The following is a 17,411-nucleotide window of genomic DNA, read 5'->3' as shown; positions in this document are numbered from 1 at the left end:
CCTGGTGCTGGGAGCACAGGCTCGGTGGGAGCAGCCGGAGACTCGCCATCATGGTTCCCCCCTGGGGGGGGCACAGAAGCCCCGACCCTGCAGGTCACTGGTGCTGCCGGCGATGCTTCAGGGCCTCAGTGGGCGAGAACAGGAAATGCTGCTGGCAGATATCACAGTGGAAGGGCCTCTGCAGAGCAGATGTCTTCTGTGGGGGCTCGGGGGTCGCCTCCTCAGCGTCTAGGGAAGGGCGAAAGGGAGGCCATGAGGGAGGAGGGGCCCTCCTGTCCAGATTCCGGACGGTGGGGTGCCAGCATTCTCCCTGCCTTTGAGAACCCAGCTCTGCTTCCTTCAAGAAGCCTCCCTTGATATACAGCACACACTCAAACTCACAGAGGAGGTCTTCACTGTGTCCTGGGGGAAGAGTCAGAAAGAGGGAGGGAGACAGACAGCTTTGGGGTGGGGTCTCACCTTGGGTGTCTGTGGGCATGGCAGGGCAGCTGTTCTCATGGGCCATGCGCTCCAGCGGTGTGAGGGGTGCGTGCAGGGAGCAGTGCGGGCAGGTCCAGAAGGTGCGGAGACAGTCGCTATACAGGTCCGTGTCGCTCTGCAGTGTAGACAGGTCAGGTGGGCAGGGCCTGCCCCCACCACTCCACCAAGGGAAGCTGTGGTCCTGGATGGAGTGGGGACAGGCTGGGGAGGTCCCCCAAACCCCAGCTGGGGGGGCCATACTCACTGCCAGGCAGTTGTAGGTGAGAAAGTCCGTAACCACGTAGCCCCCTTTGGTGGGGTGGGGGGTCAGGGGGGAGCTGCCGAACAGGCTGGGGAGACTCGGGGCCGTTGTGATGGTCTGGGGCCCCACGTATAGGTTCTGGGCTTCCAGCCCTGTGAGCCGACGGAGGCTGTAGGGAACCTGAGAAGGGAGACAAGAGACAGGGACAGTGTCAGCACCTGGAGCTACCCAGGCCTGAACGCCACCCACCGCCCTGCACTGGCATGGCACTTAAGCCAACTACAAGCTGGCTTCAGACCCTCAGGCCAGAGGCTGGTCTCATGCCCACCCCATTGTCCGTCCTCTACCTCAGTTGCCTCCTTGGGCCCTGCTACCCGCACTCCTATCTCCAGACTGTTAGTCTAGCAACCTTGCTCTCTTCCTCCCAGTTTGCCACCCCTTCATTGGGTCTCCCCTCCTCCAGGCAGCCATCCTGGACTGCGCCTTCAAATGGTAGGAGCAGGAGTCAGTCTTAAGATGAGATGGGGGTTTGATTTTAGATCTGCCACCTGGCCCTCTCCTCCCCTCCAGCTGTAACTGCCCTCCTTGGCCGGCAGATCAGGCTCCACCTGCCAGCTCTGTCCTGGGCTTTGTTTTGGATTTCTGGCCACATAGGCAGTGCTCAAGGCTGTTTCCTGGCTCTGCTCAGAAACCACTCCTGGCAGTACTCAGGGGTACTCCTGGCAGTACCTAGGATGCCAGGGATCAAACCCAGAGTCAGCTACATGCAAGACAAGCGCCCTGTCCGCTGTGCTCTCACTCTGGCCCCAACCTGGGCTTTGAAGCCCCACATGTGTCCTATGCAGAACCAAAGTGGGTCTCCTTGGTCCTGGTCCTGGTAACACCTCCTCTGTGCAGGTACCTTGGAGGCCACGAACTGCAGCAGCTCCCGGCTCAGGGCCGCCACCTCCCTGCGGTTCACGGGCCCCTCTTCGTCATCCTCTTCATCCTCGTCGCTGGAGTCCTTATACCGCCGCCGACCCCGGGCCTGGCGGACCAGCTGCCGGTTCAGGGCCTTTTCCCAGTGATCCCGGAGTCGCAGGGAGGCTGCCAGGAGCCGAACGGCGCTTTCGGGGTCTGGGAGCTGCAGCTGCAACCAGCCATCAGCCACCAGGCGGGAGCAGTCGCCATTGGTGTCCAGGGAGCGGCTGAACAGCAGGAGGGACTAGGGGACAAAGAAGTGAGGGCTGACCCGGCTGCTATGCACTGTCCCTCCTCCATCTGCCCATCCACTCTCCATCCTCCTCTATCCCTCCATCCATCTGCCAACTCACAGAGGTTGAAAGTCGGGGGTCTAGAAACATGGGGGGCAAGGTATGGAGACACCTGCTCACATACCCGATACATACACGCACATGTAGCAACACACACCAACAGCCCCCCAGGCTCTGTGAGGGCCTCATTCTCGCCCCATTAGCTCAGCCCTGAGGGTACCTCAACCCTTCTGCCCCCCCTCCCCAGCCCAGCCACCTATGCAGAACTGGAAGTGGGTCCCTGTAGAATAAAAGCCCTTGAATGGGGCTGGATGGAGGTGGATGGAGGGAGGATGAGGCCTGTTTCCTTCAGCTTGGGCCATGCGTCTGCAACCCCCTACAGCCGGCGGGTCTGCAGGTTCAGGATAGCGGTGGGGAGAAAACTCACAGGCAGCCAGGCTCCAGGAGACATCAGCTTTATTCAGGGTCCTAGCCACAACATGTGTGGCCTATCATAACCTTTCATTTCCATTATTGGTCTTGTCATCTTAAAGGTTTCTTCTACCTCCATCCTGCCAGCTCTCCCTTGCTGACTTTCTCTCTCCATCCATCCTCCAAAATCTCTCTCCACCCCTCCCAAAGACCCCTCCCAGAAAAGGGCAGGTCTTACCCTAATGCAAAATAATGTAGAAGATGGGAGATGGGGTAACAGGTCCCCACTTGGCAACCTGCCCCACGTTCCCCCATTCTGCCTCTGAGCCTCCACGGCTTAGCCCCTCCAGGAGGCTCAGCCCCTCCAGCCAGGCTCCCAGGGTCTGTGCCAGCCCCTCCCTGCCCAGCACAGCAGCCCCAGACCCACCTGCAGTGCGGGTACTCGAACGCAGTTGACCAGGTACGGCTTGGTGGTCTCCAGCAGGGACACAAAGGCCACGAGCTGGTGCCCGAGGCGAAGCCTCGCCCTGTCGTCTGCGGAACAGGTGGGGGTCAATGAGTAGAGCACATGTGTGTGGGGAGGGGCCTTGGCCCCCAAAGGGGAGAAGAAGGTGGAGTCTCCTGGTTCTGGCTGCTGCAAACCCCCACAGCCTGCCCACTGGGCCCCCCGGAGGCTCCACCCATGGGCACATCAGACTAGACTGTGGCCTGCAAGTCCAGCAGGAGAGACTGTGACCCCCCAACCCCCTGTCCCAGGGTCCCTCAATGTCTCCATCCAAGCTGACTGATTGGCGTGCCCCTGGCTGAGACATGGAGCCCAAGCCCCTAGGGAGTGGGGGATCACACAGTCCCCCCACCCACCCACCCACGGGCTCCCTGTACCTCGGCTCCCCTCGGCCACAGTTTCCGGCTCCCGGGGGTGCAGCACCTCAGGGCTGTTGGCAAAGACACAGGTGGGGTGCAGCACGGTACCCTGCTTGGCGTGCGTGTGGAAGATCTGGGGAAGGGAGACAGAGATGGCCAGTGAGCGGGCGCCTGCGCCTGATCTTCCCCTACCTATTGGGCCAGGTTTCCGGCCTGAGTCTGGACTAAGAAGCTACCTTCTCTGGGAAGCCCTCCAGGCTGGAGCCAATGGGCTCCGTCATCTCCATGCCAAACAGTCATCTCACTGGACACTGGGCCCCGTGTGCCTAGGTGGGTCAAGCGAGGGGTCACGCGTGCTAGGCTCACCTGATCCGAGTCTTTCCGGCCGCTGTTGAGGGGGTCGGGGACGGCCAGCTGTGGGTAGAGGCCTCGGGCCAGCACCAGCTTCAGCAGGGCCAGCTGTTCCCTTGTCAGCGTCTCGGCCGAGCTGGCGGCCGCCTGCAGCTGCTCCAGGTTGTGTCGCAGCTTGAACTTCACGTCCTGGGTGGGGACAGGGTGGGTGGATGGGAAAGGGGCGCTCTGAGGGACCCCACCCCGCGCGATCGGCGGTCCCCGAGGTGCACCCAAGCCCCGGCTGCCCACCTGGATGTCCACGCTGCGGCGGGTGCCCGGGCCGGGGCTGCCGTCCGGGTCCTCGTCGCTGGAGCCCGCCAGGCCCTCCTCCAGCCGCAGCACCTTCCGCCGCCGGCCCGCGCCCTCCTCGTGCTGCCGCCGCAGTTGGTGCAGGGCCCGGCGCTCCTGGCGAGCCCGCAGGCGGCTGTGGCTGTCCCCCGGCGCTGGGACCCGCACCCCTGCCAGCAGCCCGTGGTCCTCCAGCAGCTCCTGGGGTCGGGCAGCTCAGTGAGAGGCGAGGCCCGGCCTAGTTCTGGACCCGCTCCCCGCTGAGCCAGTTTCCACCCAGGGAAATAGGAGCTGGGGAAGAGGGGGCCACCAGGGCTGAGGGGCTGCACGGGCTGGGCCGAACAGCGATGCAACAGGGGGGTCTGAGGCAGGCCCCCAAACTCATCCCTCGGAGGCTCCTGCCTGGCTCTGGGATGCCCCCGAATGGCACCAGCACCCGGAGGACCTCGAAAGGGCACCAGGGATCAGTGGAACTTGGGAAGGCCCAGCCCGGCCTTAGAGTGGCCAGAACTTGGGGGTGTTGGTGTCCGGATCTGGATGGGACCCAAGCTCCTGGCCCGCCTGCAGGCCTGGTCCAGCTTCCAATTGGCCATGCCCACTACCCGCCACCATTTAACCGGGTTGGCCCCGCCCACACCTACACGGACCCACCCACATAATTCTTCATGATGACTCCGCCCATTCTGCCCTCGGGCTGGCCCCGCCCACCAGCCCATCATCTAGCTGGCGCCATGGTCCACCCACTCTCAGGATGGCTCCGCCCACACCCTCATCAGCCAGCTGGCCCCACCCACATCGTTATTCATGACCCCGCCCATCCTTCCCTCAAACCGGCCCCGTCCACCGCCTCCCAGGCTGACTCGGCTAGCTCACCCAGCCCATCATCCAGTTGGCCCCGCCCATGTAATTATTCATAACTCCGCCCACCCTGCCTGAGAGGGCCCTGCCTACCGTCTCCCAGGCTGGCTCCGCCCACCCCAGTCCATCATTCAGCTGGCCCCACCTACCTTGCAATCACCTCCCATGATGGGCCCGCCCACACCATTATTCAGGACCCCGCCCATCCTGGCAAGACTGGCCCCGCCCACCGTCTCCCAGGCTGGTTCCGCCCACCCAGCCCATCATCCAACTGGCCCTGCCCACTATCCCTATCTCTCGGGTTGGCCCCACCACAGTATCATTTATGACTCCAACTAGCCTGCCCTCGGGCTGGCCCCGCCCACAACCCAGATGGCCACGCCCACTCCACCCTATCTCCCAGGATGGCTCCGCGCCTGACCTTGAACTGCCGCCGCAGGTTGGCCATCTCGTACAGCCGGTGCTCCTCGATGCCTCGCCGGCGGCACCACTTGCGAGAGTTGCTGCCCCGTTCGGATTTCACCTGGAGGTGGGCGTGGGCAGACGTCCCTGCTGGGGTCTGGGCACCTCGAGGCGGGTGGGGACCGGGCTCCAGCACCCAGCAGAGGCCCAACTAGGGCCACCACGAGGACACCTGCCCATTTTCTCCTCCCAGTACTGGGCTCCACTGCCCCCTCCTCTGGGAAGCCCTCCCAGACAGACTCAGGCCCTGGGACGGGTATTCCCGAGGAGTGATCAGCTCCTGTGGTGACCACTAAGAAAGAGCCGGGCCTTCTCCCTGCCTTGCCTGAGAGTCCCTGGACTGCAGAGGGATCAATACTGGGCCCCCAGCACTGCCCAGAGGCCCAGGTGCCTGTTCTAGATGGCGCCCTGGCTCCTGCGGCTGTCAAAGCTTCTGCCATGCAAGGGCCCAAGCCTGCAGTTACCAGTAGCGGTGACAGGGGCTAGGGGCCCTCAGAGGCTCATGGTCCCGAGTGGGGACCAGAGCCGGGGGTGGCCCTGACCCACAGGTGCTCCTGCTCACCTGCACCCAGGCGTTGAAGATGTTGAAGAGTGTGAAGGGGTCGCCCTGGTCGCTCTCCAGGGACCGCCGAGCACCTGCACACTCGGGGTTGTTCTGGGCGCTGCGGGTGAAGGGGGACTGGACGCTGAGGGCAGCGGCGATGGTGAGCACAGGCTCTGCCAGGCTGAACAGGGACCCCAGGATGAGCATCTTCCCTGGGGGTGGGACACAATGAGCGGCCACCCTGGACACAGGACAGCATCCCTACCCTACCCCACCCTCCGAAGGAGAGGATCAGAGGCCCACCCAGTTAGAGGGCACACAGGACCCGCACAAGTAAAGGTCTGTTTTCTTCTGTCTGCTGCTGGCTCCCAAGCTCAGAGCACTTGGAAAGGACCACCAAGGGGCCAGCATGAAAGGGTGTGACCATGTCATGAAGGGGAGGGGCCATTAAGAAGAGGCGGGGTCATGACATGAGGGGAGGGGCCAGCAAGAAGAGGCGGGTCTGCACAGGGAGGGGCCCAGACAGAAGGATGGGTCTATGGCATGAATGGGCAGGGGAGGACAGTACCAAAAGGTAGGGCAATGACCAGAAGAGGTGGGTCCAGTGCGCTTGGTTGCTAGCGGGGAATCTTTACCAATGACTACATCCACGGGCAGCTGGGCCAGCAGGGACCCAATGGGGGTGAGGGCCTCAGAGCTGTCCAGAGCACCCTGGTCCCGGAGGTACAGAATTGCCGTCTCCAGGCTGGCCTGCGGGGGTGGCTCGATGAAAGGGAAGGTTCGGGGATCCCCCACGCTCATGCTCTTCATCTGCAATGAGAAGTAGCCATACCCCCATCATGGGGAATACATGAGGCACGCTTGGGTTCCAGGCTAACCTGCTTTCCCCCTTACCAGAATGCCCACCCGTCTGTCCATCTGCTGGCACCCCCAGCGGCACCTGCCCTCCCATCTCTTTCTCAGCTCCTGCCCCTACCAACTGATGGGCGAGCACTGGCCCAGGAGGGCCAAAGCCAATCCACCGCCTATGGGAACGAGTGAGTGGGGTGTGGCTGAATGGGGACACAGAGCTGCCTCGTACAGCTCAGCTGGCCTGTTCCTAAGCCCTCCCATACCAGGAGGTTCCAGCTTTGCCAAACCCCCTTTCCAAGGGCAGGAGACACAGCAGTAGGGTTAAGGTGCCTGCGTGTATGCTCCCCAACAAGGTGCTCAGAGCGGCTCCAGAGGCAGCAGTGTAGGGCCGAACATAGAGCTGAGTCGGCCCAGAGCCAATCCAGAATACCATGGGATACAGCTGTGTTAGCCGCAGCACGCAGGTGGGCTGGAAAGCCCCTGGACAGAACTGTATCGTGTTCTCGAGCCTTGCAGAGAACTGCTGGCCCTGTAGGCCGTGAACTGCCAGGAGGGACCCCGGGACTCCCAATCACCACTTGGGAGACCCCAAAAGAGGCTGAGCGAATGTGGGGGAAGTAGGTAAAGGCCAGGATGGCCAGGAAGCTCAGTGACTTTGATAGAAAAGCGAACGCACAGGGAGTCCTGGGGCTCAGGCAGAGCCATATGTGAGATGACCTCAGGGCACCAGAAGTTCTGGCCATAGGCCCACTGTGATGGCTGACATCTGCCTGGGGCCCCAAGGTCAGTCAGGGCCTTTATGCTCAGGTGGGTCACCCCACCATGCTGACATTTAGGCCACAGTGCATACATGAGACCTGCCGAACCCAGACAGGATGCAAGGTCAGCAGAGGACCTTCAGGGAAAGCGCCTGCTTGGGGTCTCCCCAGGTTCAAACACCATCACCGACTGGCAGGAACAAAAAAGAGAAATCAGGGCCCAGGGACGACTTTATGGTCTTTGTGGTAGAGCACCTGACCAGCCAGCATGAGGCTTCCATCTCGTGCCCCTGCCCCCCAACCACTGTGGTTTAGGGTGTCCCAGGGAAAAGTGGGGTGGTCTCTGGCCCTACCATTTAGAAGCTGGTAGCACACCCCCCCAGCTCTGGGGCACCTCCATCTCCATGCCCCCAGCACCCATCCCTGGCACCAGCGCCCACAGACTGGTCCCTCTCTGCCCACCGTCACCTGCAGCACCAACGAGTCCAGGGCAACCCTGCGAATCTCGGGGATCGGGTAGGGTGCGAAGGCGTCATAGTCGGACTCAGCGTAGAGGCGGAAGCAGACGCCGGGCCCCGTGCGGCCAGCTCGGCCTTTGCGCTGCTCGGCACTGGCCTGGCTGATCCAGAACTCCTGCAGCCGCTGCAGCTTGGCCTGCGGGTCGTAGCTCATCTCCTTCACCTTCCCTGCAGGTCACAGGGCAGTGGGCAGGGGGGTAAGTGGCGGGACTCGCTCGGCCCAGGGGGCGCCAGGCAGAGACTGACAGGCAACTCCAACTGGCCCTGATGGTCTCGCTCACATCCTCTCATTTGCTCTTCAAGGGTTACTCCTGGGGCTGAAGAGATAGCATGAAGGTAGGGTGTTTGCCTTGCATGCAGAAGGACGGTGGTTCGAATCCCGGCACCCAATATGGTCCCCTGAGCCTGCCAGAAGCGATTTCTGAGCGTAGAGCCAGGAGTAACCCCTGAGCACTGCTGGGTGTGACCCAAAAATACAAAAATAAATAAATAAATAAAAGGGTTACTCCTGGCTCTGCACTCTGGAATCACTCCTGGCAGGTTCAGGGGACCTTATGGGATGCTGGGAATCAAGCCCAGATCAGCCTTCTGTAAGATAAATGTCCCTGCTGTGCTATCGCTCTGGCCTCCAACACAGAGTTTAGCAGCTACTCTGGGCCAGGCCTGGGCATAAGCACTGGGGACACCAAAGAAAGCCAGGGGTTTCTAATTCCCCCACAAGGCTGACTAACATTTTCCATGATCTAAGAGCCTCCAGTTTTCCTGCCTCAGTGCTCTGGACAGGAGAACTCATGGGACTCCCAACACTGACTCTCACTTCTCAGAGACCTTGCTAATCAGAGAGGGGGCCCCAGTGGGCCTCCTGAGTGGGGATACCTTTATACAAGGCACGGACAGAGGAGAGGGAGTGGGGCCTGGGGCTCTCTTTAGAAAAGCAGCCTCAGCAGAGATGGTTCAAGCAAAGGCAAACTGGGGCATCTGTGGGCATCCCCTCCCCCAACTCATCTATCCCACTTGCATTCAGAACTGCCCACACCTGGAATGGGCGGGTATAGAGTCTGCAGTGGGGAGAGAGAGGGGATAAGGAGAGTTAGAGAGAGAAGCGAGAGCGAGCCATCATCGTCAGAGATACAGCATCAGATTCCGCATCAGCAATTCAGTATCATCAAAGAAGTAGCAGCAGTGACATCACCAGAGGGAGTTGGTCGGCCCGGAAGCCAGTTAGGAAGCCTGGAAAAAGCAGCTGAAAGGAAGACAGAGGCCGAGAGAACCCAGAGGGAGTAGAGAAGTAGCTGCTAGGAAAACGCTTAGTATAGAGGCCATGTGAGGGGATGTTCATGGCGGAAGGGACTGTGCAATAAAGCTGACTGACTCCTGGAACTTCATCTGACTGCTCTGTGAATCTCTCCACCCTCAAACTGCCACCTTCAGACCTGCCAGACCGTAGGGGCTGCGGGAGCTGGGCAAGTCCAGTAAGGCCTCACCATCCCCCTACCAAATCTAGGACTCGTTAATTTATATTAAAACAACAGGTATCTAAGGTATGGCCGTGGCTATGGACTCAACACAGTACCCACATTGTACTAGCCTGGGGGTGGCCCTCGCCATGCACACATCTTTTTTGTTTGTTTGGTTTTTGGTTTTTCGGCCACACCCGGTAATGCTCAGGGGTTACTCCTGGCTATGTGCTCAGAAGTCGCTCCTGGCTTGGGGGACCATATGGGACGCCGGGGGATCGAACGAACTGCGGTTCGTCCTAGGCTAGCGCTGGTGAGGCAGACACCTTACCTCTAGCGCCACCACGCTGGCCCCAGTGTTTGTTTGTTTTGGGGTCATACCCGGCGGTGCTCAGGTGTTACTCTGGACTCAGAAATGTTCCTGACAGGCTTGAGGATGTGGGTTGCCAGGGATCGACTGGGGTCCATCCAGGATTGGCTGTGTGCAAGGCAAATACCCTACCACTGTGCTATTGCTCTGTCCCCCCTCCCCCCACATCATGACTGCCACACTACATGCCAGGGCTCTGAGGCAGCTGCCGGGGCCCTTACCAGAATCCACCACGAAGCGGATGCCATCGATGGTGACCGAGGTCTCGGCAATGTTGGTGGATAAGATGCACTTCCGGACTCCAGGGGGTGCCACGTCGAACACCTGGGGGCAGGGGAGCAGGCGCTGAGGACTCCTAAGGATCCATCTTCCACTGAACCCTTCCTTTTACCAGGAGGAAGAAGGCTTGGGACCCACTCCCAGGTGTGCTCAGGGGACCCTATGGGATGCTGGGGATTGAACCGGGGTCGTTGGTGGACAAATCCAACGCCCTCCCTGTTGTGCTATCACTTGGGACCTGCAGGCCGTGTGCGGGTCATGCAGGGCCTTTGTGCTGTGCATGCAGCCCTCCCACCTCGGGCCTGCCTGTCCCACCTTGTCCTGATCGGCCACAGCCAGGGTACTGTGCAGAGGCAGAACCACCCAGCGCTGCGTGTGGGCCGCATAGGTCTGGACCGCCTCCAGCACGGCGCTGATCTCGGCCAGGCCGCTGAGGAACACCAGGAGATCACCTCGCTCTTCTGGTGGGTATTTGTGATCAATGGTCTCCAGCACCCGCAGGTAGGGCCGCGGGTCCAGTTTCTCTGTCTTGGATGAGGTCGCGGCCGCCTCAGTCTCCTGTGGCTGGTAAATGACCTGTGAGGGGACAGCATGGCCAGTCACCATGGCGGAAACTCATCGGACAGGGAATTATGGAGATACAGGGCACCATGGGGTACCTGAAACCGGGGTGGAGCGAGAGCACAGTGGGGAGGGAGCTGGCCTTGCAGGTGGCTGCCCCAGGTTCGATCCCCGGCATCCTGTATGAACACCTGAGCATTGCCAGGTGAGGGGAGTAACCCCTGAGCACTGCTGGGTGTGACTCAAAAAACAAAAACAAACAAAAAACAAGTGAAGGGGCCGGAGTGGTGGTACAGGGTATAAGGCGCGCTAGCCTAGGACGGACCATGCTAAGATCCCCCAGTGTCCCAGATAGTCCCTCAAACCAGGAGCAATTTCTGAGCGCATAGCCAGGATTAACCCCTGAGTGTCACCAGGTGTGGCTGAAAAACAAAACAAAAAACCCTCCACAAAAACATGAAAATGGAATTGGGGGGCAGACGACCCAGCAGCCAGAGATGCTTTGTGTGTCTTAGAACCAGAGGCCAAATCACAGAGCTCATAGCCCTCCAACAACATCAACACAGTTGGGATAAGCACGGCTGGGAGTGACTCCCAGACCTCCCTTGAGCCTCCCCACAAAAAAGGGAGAGGAGAGTCTTCATAAAAAAGCTCAGAAGTCGGGGTGTGGGAGTAGAGAAGAGATTCAGCTGGGAATGCGGCTACCTTGCACGCCCTTAACCTGAGTTTCATCCCCAGCCCCGTACAGGGTCCCCCGAGCGAGCGGGGACAGGAATGTGACCTCGAAGCCAAAGGGAAGTAGTGGGGGTGAGGCAGCACTGACCGTGATGGGGAAGAGCCGGCCGGGCACCTGCACCACAGGGGCACCCCCGAAGTAGCCGGTGAAGAGAGCTATGTTGATAGTGGCTGACATGAGGACCACTTTGAGGTCGGGCCTGCGTGGCAGCAGCCCCCGCAGCAGGCCCAGCAGGAAGTCGCTGTGCAGGTGACGTTCGTGCACCTCGTCCACGATCAGCGCCTGGTACTGGGGCAGCCCCGGCTCACGCTGCAGCTGCCGCAACAACAGCCCCACCGTCAGGAAGACGATCTTGGTGGCCGCTGAGCGCGAGCTCTCGAAGCGGATCTGGTAGCCAACCTGTGGGGATGTGGCGTTGAGAGGCCAGGTTCAGGCAGGGCGCCGGGCCTGCACCCCACCCACACTCCTCAGAATGGCCTCTACTTCTGGCCCTGAGGCCCCACATCTGGCAAATTCCCATGCAGAAGTTGTCCCTTGCAGGACCCACAAAAGCAGTCTCCGGCCTGCACAGCCATGGCAGATCTCATGACCAGCGGTGCTGTGGGCAGATTCCTGGCTCTGTACTCAGGGATCACTCCTGGCAGGCTAGGGAGATGCCATGGGGTAGCAGGGACTGAACCCAACTCATCTGGTGTGCAACCCAGCGTCATTCAGGGGTTACCTCTGGCTCTGTGCTCAAATCGCTCCTGGCATGCTCGGGAGCCATATGAGATACCGGGAATCGAACCGGGATCTGTCCTGTGTTAGCTGTGTGCAAGGCAAACACCCTACTGCTGTGCTATCTCTCTGGCCCCAAGAAAGAATCCATAGCAACTTTGAGTAGGAAGAGCAAGCATCTCGAAATCATTAGGAAGGAAGTGCCTCATTCTCTGGTCTGGCTACTTAAGAAAAACAGATGGATGGGGCCAGAGCAATATGACACTTGGGAGGACACTTGCCTTGCACACGACCAACCAGGGTTCAATCTCCAGCATCTCATATGGTCCCCAAAGTCCCACCAGGGGTGATTCCTGGGTGCAGAGCCAGGAGTAAACCCTGTGCATCACCATGTGTGGCAAAAAAAAAAAAAAAAGATAAACAGGGCTAGAGCAATAACACAGTGGTGGGGCGTTTGCCTTGTACATGGCCAACCCAGGATGGACTCGATTTGATTCCTGGCATCCATTATGGTCCCCCAAGCCTGCCAGGATTTCTGAGCGCAGAGCCAGGAGTAACCCCTGAGCGACATCAGGTGTAACCCAAACACAAAAACAAAAAAAGAAAAACAGGTTAATGGGGCTGGAGCAATGGTACTGCTTGCCTTGCATTCGCTCAATCTGGTTTTGATCCCCAGTATCCAAAAGGGTCCCCCAAGTCCCACCAGGAGTGATTTCCAGAGTTCAGAGCAAAAGTAATTGGCATCTCAGGGTGTAGCCCAAAAATAAACACAAACAAAAGTAAAAGAAAGAAAAAAGAATCAGATTGAGGACTGGAGAGTAGAGTGGAGAGGACATTTGCCTTGTACATGGCCAGCCTGGGTTCAATCCTGGAACCCCACCTGGACCCCCAAGCAACACCAGGAATGATTTCCAAGTTCCAAACTACAAGTAAGACCTGAGCACTGCCAGGGATGACCCAAAAAACAAAAATCAGACTGAAAGCCAGAAAAAGAGAGCTGAATGGGCCAGAGCAATAGTACAGTGAATAGGGAATTTGCCTTGCATGGAGCCAATCCAGGTTCAATCCTTGGCATCCTACACGGTCCCCTGAATACTGCCAGGAGTAGTTCCTGAGTGTGGTGTCAGGAGCAGCCCCTGAGCACTGCTGGGTGTGGCCCAAAAGTAAAACCAATAAAAGCTCAAACAGGGGCCTGGAGAGATAGCACAGTGGTGTTTGCCTTGCAAGCAGCCGATCCAGGACCAAAGGTGGTTGGTTCGAATCCCGGTGTCCCATATGGTCCCCTGTGCCTGCCAGGAGCTATTTCTGAGCAGACAGCCAGGAGTCACCCCTGAGCACGGCCGGGTGTGGCCCAAAAACCAAAAAAAAAAAAAAAAAAAAAAAAAGCTCAAACAGGCTGAGCTATGTCTCTTATGCTGGAGACCCCAACCTGGGCTTCATGCCCCACAATCACATTGTCCCGAGCTAGAAATAACCGCCAAGCACCGAGCAAACAGTTGTCACTGAGTGACATGAGTTGTGGCCTGTTCCCCCCAAAGAAACAAAGCCTATGAAGCATTTAAAATTCTATCAGTTAGGCTAGAGACTAGCTATCACTTGGACCATTTTTGAGCCTGTCCACAAAGGGATTCCTAGAGAAACTGAGCCCGTCAGGGGGCAAGCCAGGCCAGGCCACTCACCCGGGAGCCATACTGGCTGAGGCTCTCGAAGCCCACACGCTTGGCCAGCGAGATGCAGGCGATCCGTCGGGGCTGTGTGCATGCCACATGGCTGAAGCCCGCGGCCAGCAGGTACTGAGGCACCTGCGTGGACTTGCCACAGCCCGTGTCCCCTGCCACCACCACCACCTGGTGCTCCCTCAGTGTCTGCAGGAGGCGCTGGCCATACTGGGCAATGGGCAGGGCCGCTCGCTCCCGCTGCAGCTTGGCCAGCCGCCCAAAAGCCTGCTTCTGCCCGAAATCCAGGTAGTGTGCCAGGGCCCGGCGGAACTCCGACACCCGGGCACGGGGCAGCTGCCCCCCTGGACCCCGAGAGCCCCGGATGTCGGGGCCCAGGACCGACAGGTTGATGCGGTACCGGGCGTCATACTTGAGGGGCAGGTCAGCGAATGCTGGGCCGTGAGACTTGGTTGGTCCCCCCGGGTCTCGCTCCTCTTGGCAGGCTGGCTTGAGGCTGTGAAACCGCTGCAGGCGCTCAAAGAAGGCCCAGAATTTCTGGCAGTCCTCGGAGCCCTGGCGGAGATAGTCCTCCGGGCCGAAGAAGGCCTCCTCGAACTGCCGGCGAGTCTCCGGGCAAGACCAGTCCCAGCGCTCCGAGGATGCTTCCTCCTCCCTGGGTGCTCGGCCCCGGGTTCGGGGCTCTCTGCTGGCCTGTACACTGGGAGGAGGCATGCTGCGGGGGGCTCAGCACGGGCTCAGCAGGTGCCCAAAAGTTCTCATGTACCTCCTGCAATGAGAGGCCAGAGTTGGCTGCAAGGAACTGACCACCTTCTCTTCCTCAAGTGGCTTGTCCTCGGTGCTGGAGTATAGGAGCATGTCAGGCGATGGCGGAGTAAAGTGACTGGGGACCAGCTGGGGTTGGTGACACGAAGGGGACCTCACAATGTCAGCACTGGGGTGTGTGGTGCACGCAGGCTCATCCTGAGTGTTTGGGAAGGAAGAAGAGAGAGAAGGGTTCAGGGGTGCTGAGAAACATCTGCAAATTCACAGCTGGTGGAGAGACAGGCCCTCCCGGGTGGTCACAGGTCCAGGTGACAGTGTTTTGCCAGGCACCGACAGTCCCATAATCCAAGGAAACCCCCGCAAATTCACCTCCCCACTTTTCTTTGGGGGAGGAGCCACACCCAGCAGTGCTCAGGGGTTACTACTGGCTCTCACTCAGGAATTATTCCTGGAGATGCTCAGGGGACCATATGGGATGCTAAGGATCAAACCCAGGTCAGCCGCATGTAAGGCAAATGCCCTCCCAGCTATGTATCATTCTGTCTGTATCCCATCCCCACTTTTTCCTTGTTTTGGAGCCACGCACGATGAGCAGCTCTGCTGCTCAGGGATCACTCCTGGGTGGCTCTGGGAGCCATATGGGGTGTCAGAGATAAGGACCTTCGTTGGCTGTGTGCAAGGAAAGCACCTTCCCTGCTGCTAGAAAAGTAGTCTTCCTGAGTCCACATGGTTCCCACCCCCTTTGGAGCAAGAGCCCCTTAAAAGGTGGGGCAAGGGTCAAGGTTTGACTAGTGACAAATGACCCAAGGAAATTTCATCATTGTCTAGTCTTGTAAGGGACCCAGTTCGGGCACTTGGTTTTGTTTTGGGGCCACACCTAGTCTGCACTCTGGGATCACTCTTGACAGGGCCCTGGGGATCATATGGGATGTTGGGAGACAGGGGAGTGGAAGGGGGTATGTCAAACCTAGGTCAGTCATTGTAGGCAAGCACCCTCCCTGCTGTACTAGCTTCCATCTTTCCCAACAGCCTACTTTGGGGAAACAGCAAATCCTCCTAGCTGACTTAGCCACTTGTGCATATGCATGAGACTACATGAATATTTATGAGGCAACGTGCATCTTTATGAGGCGCCCACACTTTTTCCCAACCCTGACAGTGTTATTATAAACCCCTTTAAAAAAACTGGGGGGGGGGGAGGTATTGGGACCAGACTCTGCAGTGCTCAGGGGTCCTTCATGACTGCACTCAGGAATCATTCCTAACGATGTTTTGGGAGCTATCTGAGATGCCAGAGATCAAACCTGGGTCAGTCATATGTAAGGCAAGCGCCCTGGCTCCTCAGTTTTTATTTTTAAAGTGAAGCCACAGCCAGTAGTGCTGCTGGGGTGATGGGAGAACCAGGTCCTGTCTCCTCTTTTTCTTTTTTGCCATGCCCACAGGTGTTAGGGGGACTAGGTGATGCCAAGTATAGACATCCCAACCCCATCCATCTAGCATCAAAACAGGAGCCACAATGCAGTACAGGTGAGTATGGGGTTCAAGGGACATGTGTCATGTATCTGAGGGTACATAACCCATGTGTAGCCCCTTGAGCCATCCCCTGCCCCATCACACCCCACTTTACCAAGGGCAGGTGAAATAACAACACAGTGCAGAACAATGCAAATCAAGGGGTTCAGGTTCCACTTAGCCCTTTTAATTTGGGGGAATGTTTAGGGACATACCCTACAGTGCTTGGTGTGTGTCAAGGATCGAGTTAGGGCTCCTGCATGCGGAGAATGCGATCCTTTATATTTCTTTTGGTTTTTTATTGGGGGGAGGGTTGGTCACACCCGGAGACACTCGGGCTGCTCCTCGTTCTGCACTCAGAAATCACTCCTGAGTCCAACTTGGGTCAGCAGTGTTCAAAGCAAGCACTTTACCGGCTGTACTATGGCTGGCTCCAGCACCAACTCTTATCCTTTTACTTAATTAATCTATTTATTTTTGAGATTGGGGCCCACACCCGGTGATTAACAAGGGCTTATTCCTGGCTCTGCATTCAGGGATCACTCCTGGCCATGCTTGGAAAACCTGCAAGCCCCTTACCACTACCATCTCTCTGGACCCTCAATCCTTCTATCCTGTCTCCTCTCTCTCTCCTCTCTAGGCCAGACCCATGTACCCCCAAGAGGACCAAGTGATACAGGAATGGGGGACCTGGGATTCCAAGATGCAAAAAATCAGAACTTGGTGCTTTACTCTCTCTCCATAGGCCTAGCCTTCTTTGGGGGAGAATGCAGGTGGGTGTAGGGGCTGGACCCAGGCCCTCCTGGCAGTGTTTTTGGGGGCCCTGGGGAGCAGGGATCTTCTAAGGCAGGATCCTGCATAGTAAAAGTCCCAACACTCCTCCTTCTCTCCTGCCGGGGTCCCCTCGCCCCCACTTGCATCCTCTGACATCCATCCCCTCCCTCCTAACTCAAAGGTCCCCTCCACCCCAAGTGGTCCAGGGGTGATCACGCGACCCCGCGTGGCCCCTCTCGCGCCCCATCAGCCTCCACACTCAAGTCGGTTTCTCTCCAAGTTTCTCGCAGCTTCTCCCGCAGAGCCCCATGGCCCACCTCGACCCGCTCCGCAGCCCCGCATCCACTTCCGGCCCGCCGCGCGCCTCCGGGGCTCGAAGCCGCTCCTGCGCCTGCGCGCGCCGACGTCACGGCCCGACTCCCGCTCCGCCGCCCGCCTTGCAGCCAAATGGCTAGGCCCGCTCGTGCGCTTGCGCACATCGCATACTAGGGTCCCCCCTCCTCGCTGCTCTAACGTTTTGTGATGCTGCTGCGCCCTCTAGCGGCCGGAGGGCACTGCTGGAGAAATTTAGACAGGACCGTCTATTTAGCAGTGTTTCTCGACCTTTTTTTTGTGCAAAGGCACACTTTTTGTTTTTGTTTT

The 17,411-nt window shown here is 58.8% G+C and overlaps 1 protein-coding gene across 1 annotated transcript; it reads right to left on the bottom strand.

Annotated features, from left to right (window-relative positions):
• Positions 1 to 65: 65 nt before the first annotated feature.
• DHX34 (DExH-box helicase 34) lies at positions 66 to 17,148 on the bottom strand. The gene is made up of 17 exons (XM_049787241.1): positions 17,087 to 17,148; positions 13,722 to 14,681; positions 11,413 to 11,724; positions 10,344 to 10,604; positions 9,971 to 10,073; positions 7,873 to 8,090; positions 6,430 to 6,604; positions 5,813 to 6,006; positions 5,210 to 5,311; positions 3,892 to 4,131; positions 3,616 to 3,789; positions 3,268 to 3,382; positions 2,813 to 2,919; positions 1,623 to 1,925; positions 725 to 901; positions 460 to 595; positions 66 to 228 (listed from the first exon to the last, which is right to left on the bottom strand). The coding sequence occupies exons 2-17, from the start codon at positions 14,430 to 14,432 to the stop codon at positions 95 to 97; spliced, it is 3,462 nt and encodes a 1,153-aa protein (XP_049643198.1). The 5' UTR covers positions 14,433 to 14,681; positions 17,087 to 17,148; the 3' UTR covers positions 66 to 94.
• Positions 17,149 to 17,411: the final 263 nt, after the last annotated feature.

The sequence above is a fragment of the Suncus etruscus genome, chromosome 14 (assembly GCF_024139225.1).
Source record: "Suncus etruscus isolate mSunEtr1 chromosome 14, mSunEtr1.pri.cur, whole genome shotgun sequence".
Classification (NCBI taxonomy): domain Eukaryota; kingdom Metazoa; phylum Chordata; class Mammalia; order Eulipotyphla; family Soricidae; genus Suncus; species Suncus etruscus.
This window is presented reverse-complemented; position numbering and strand designations above follow the sequence as displayed.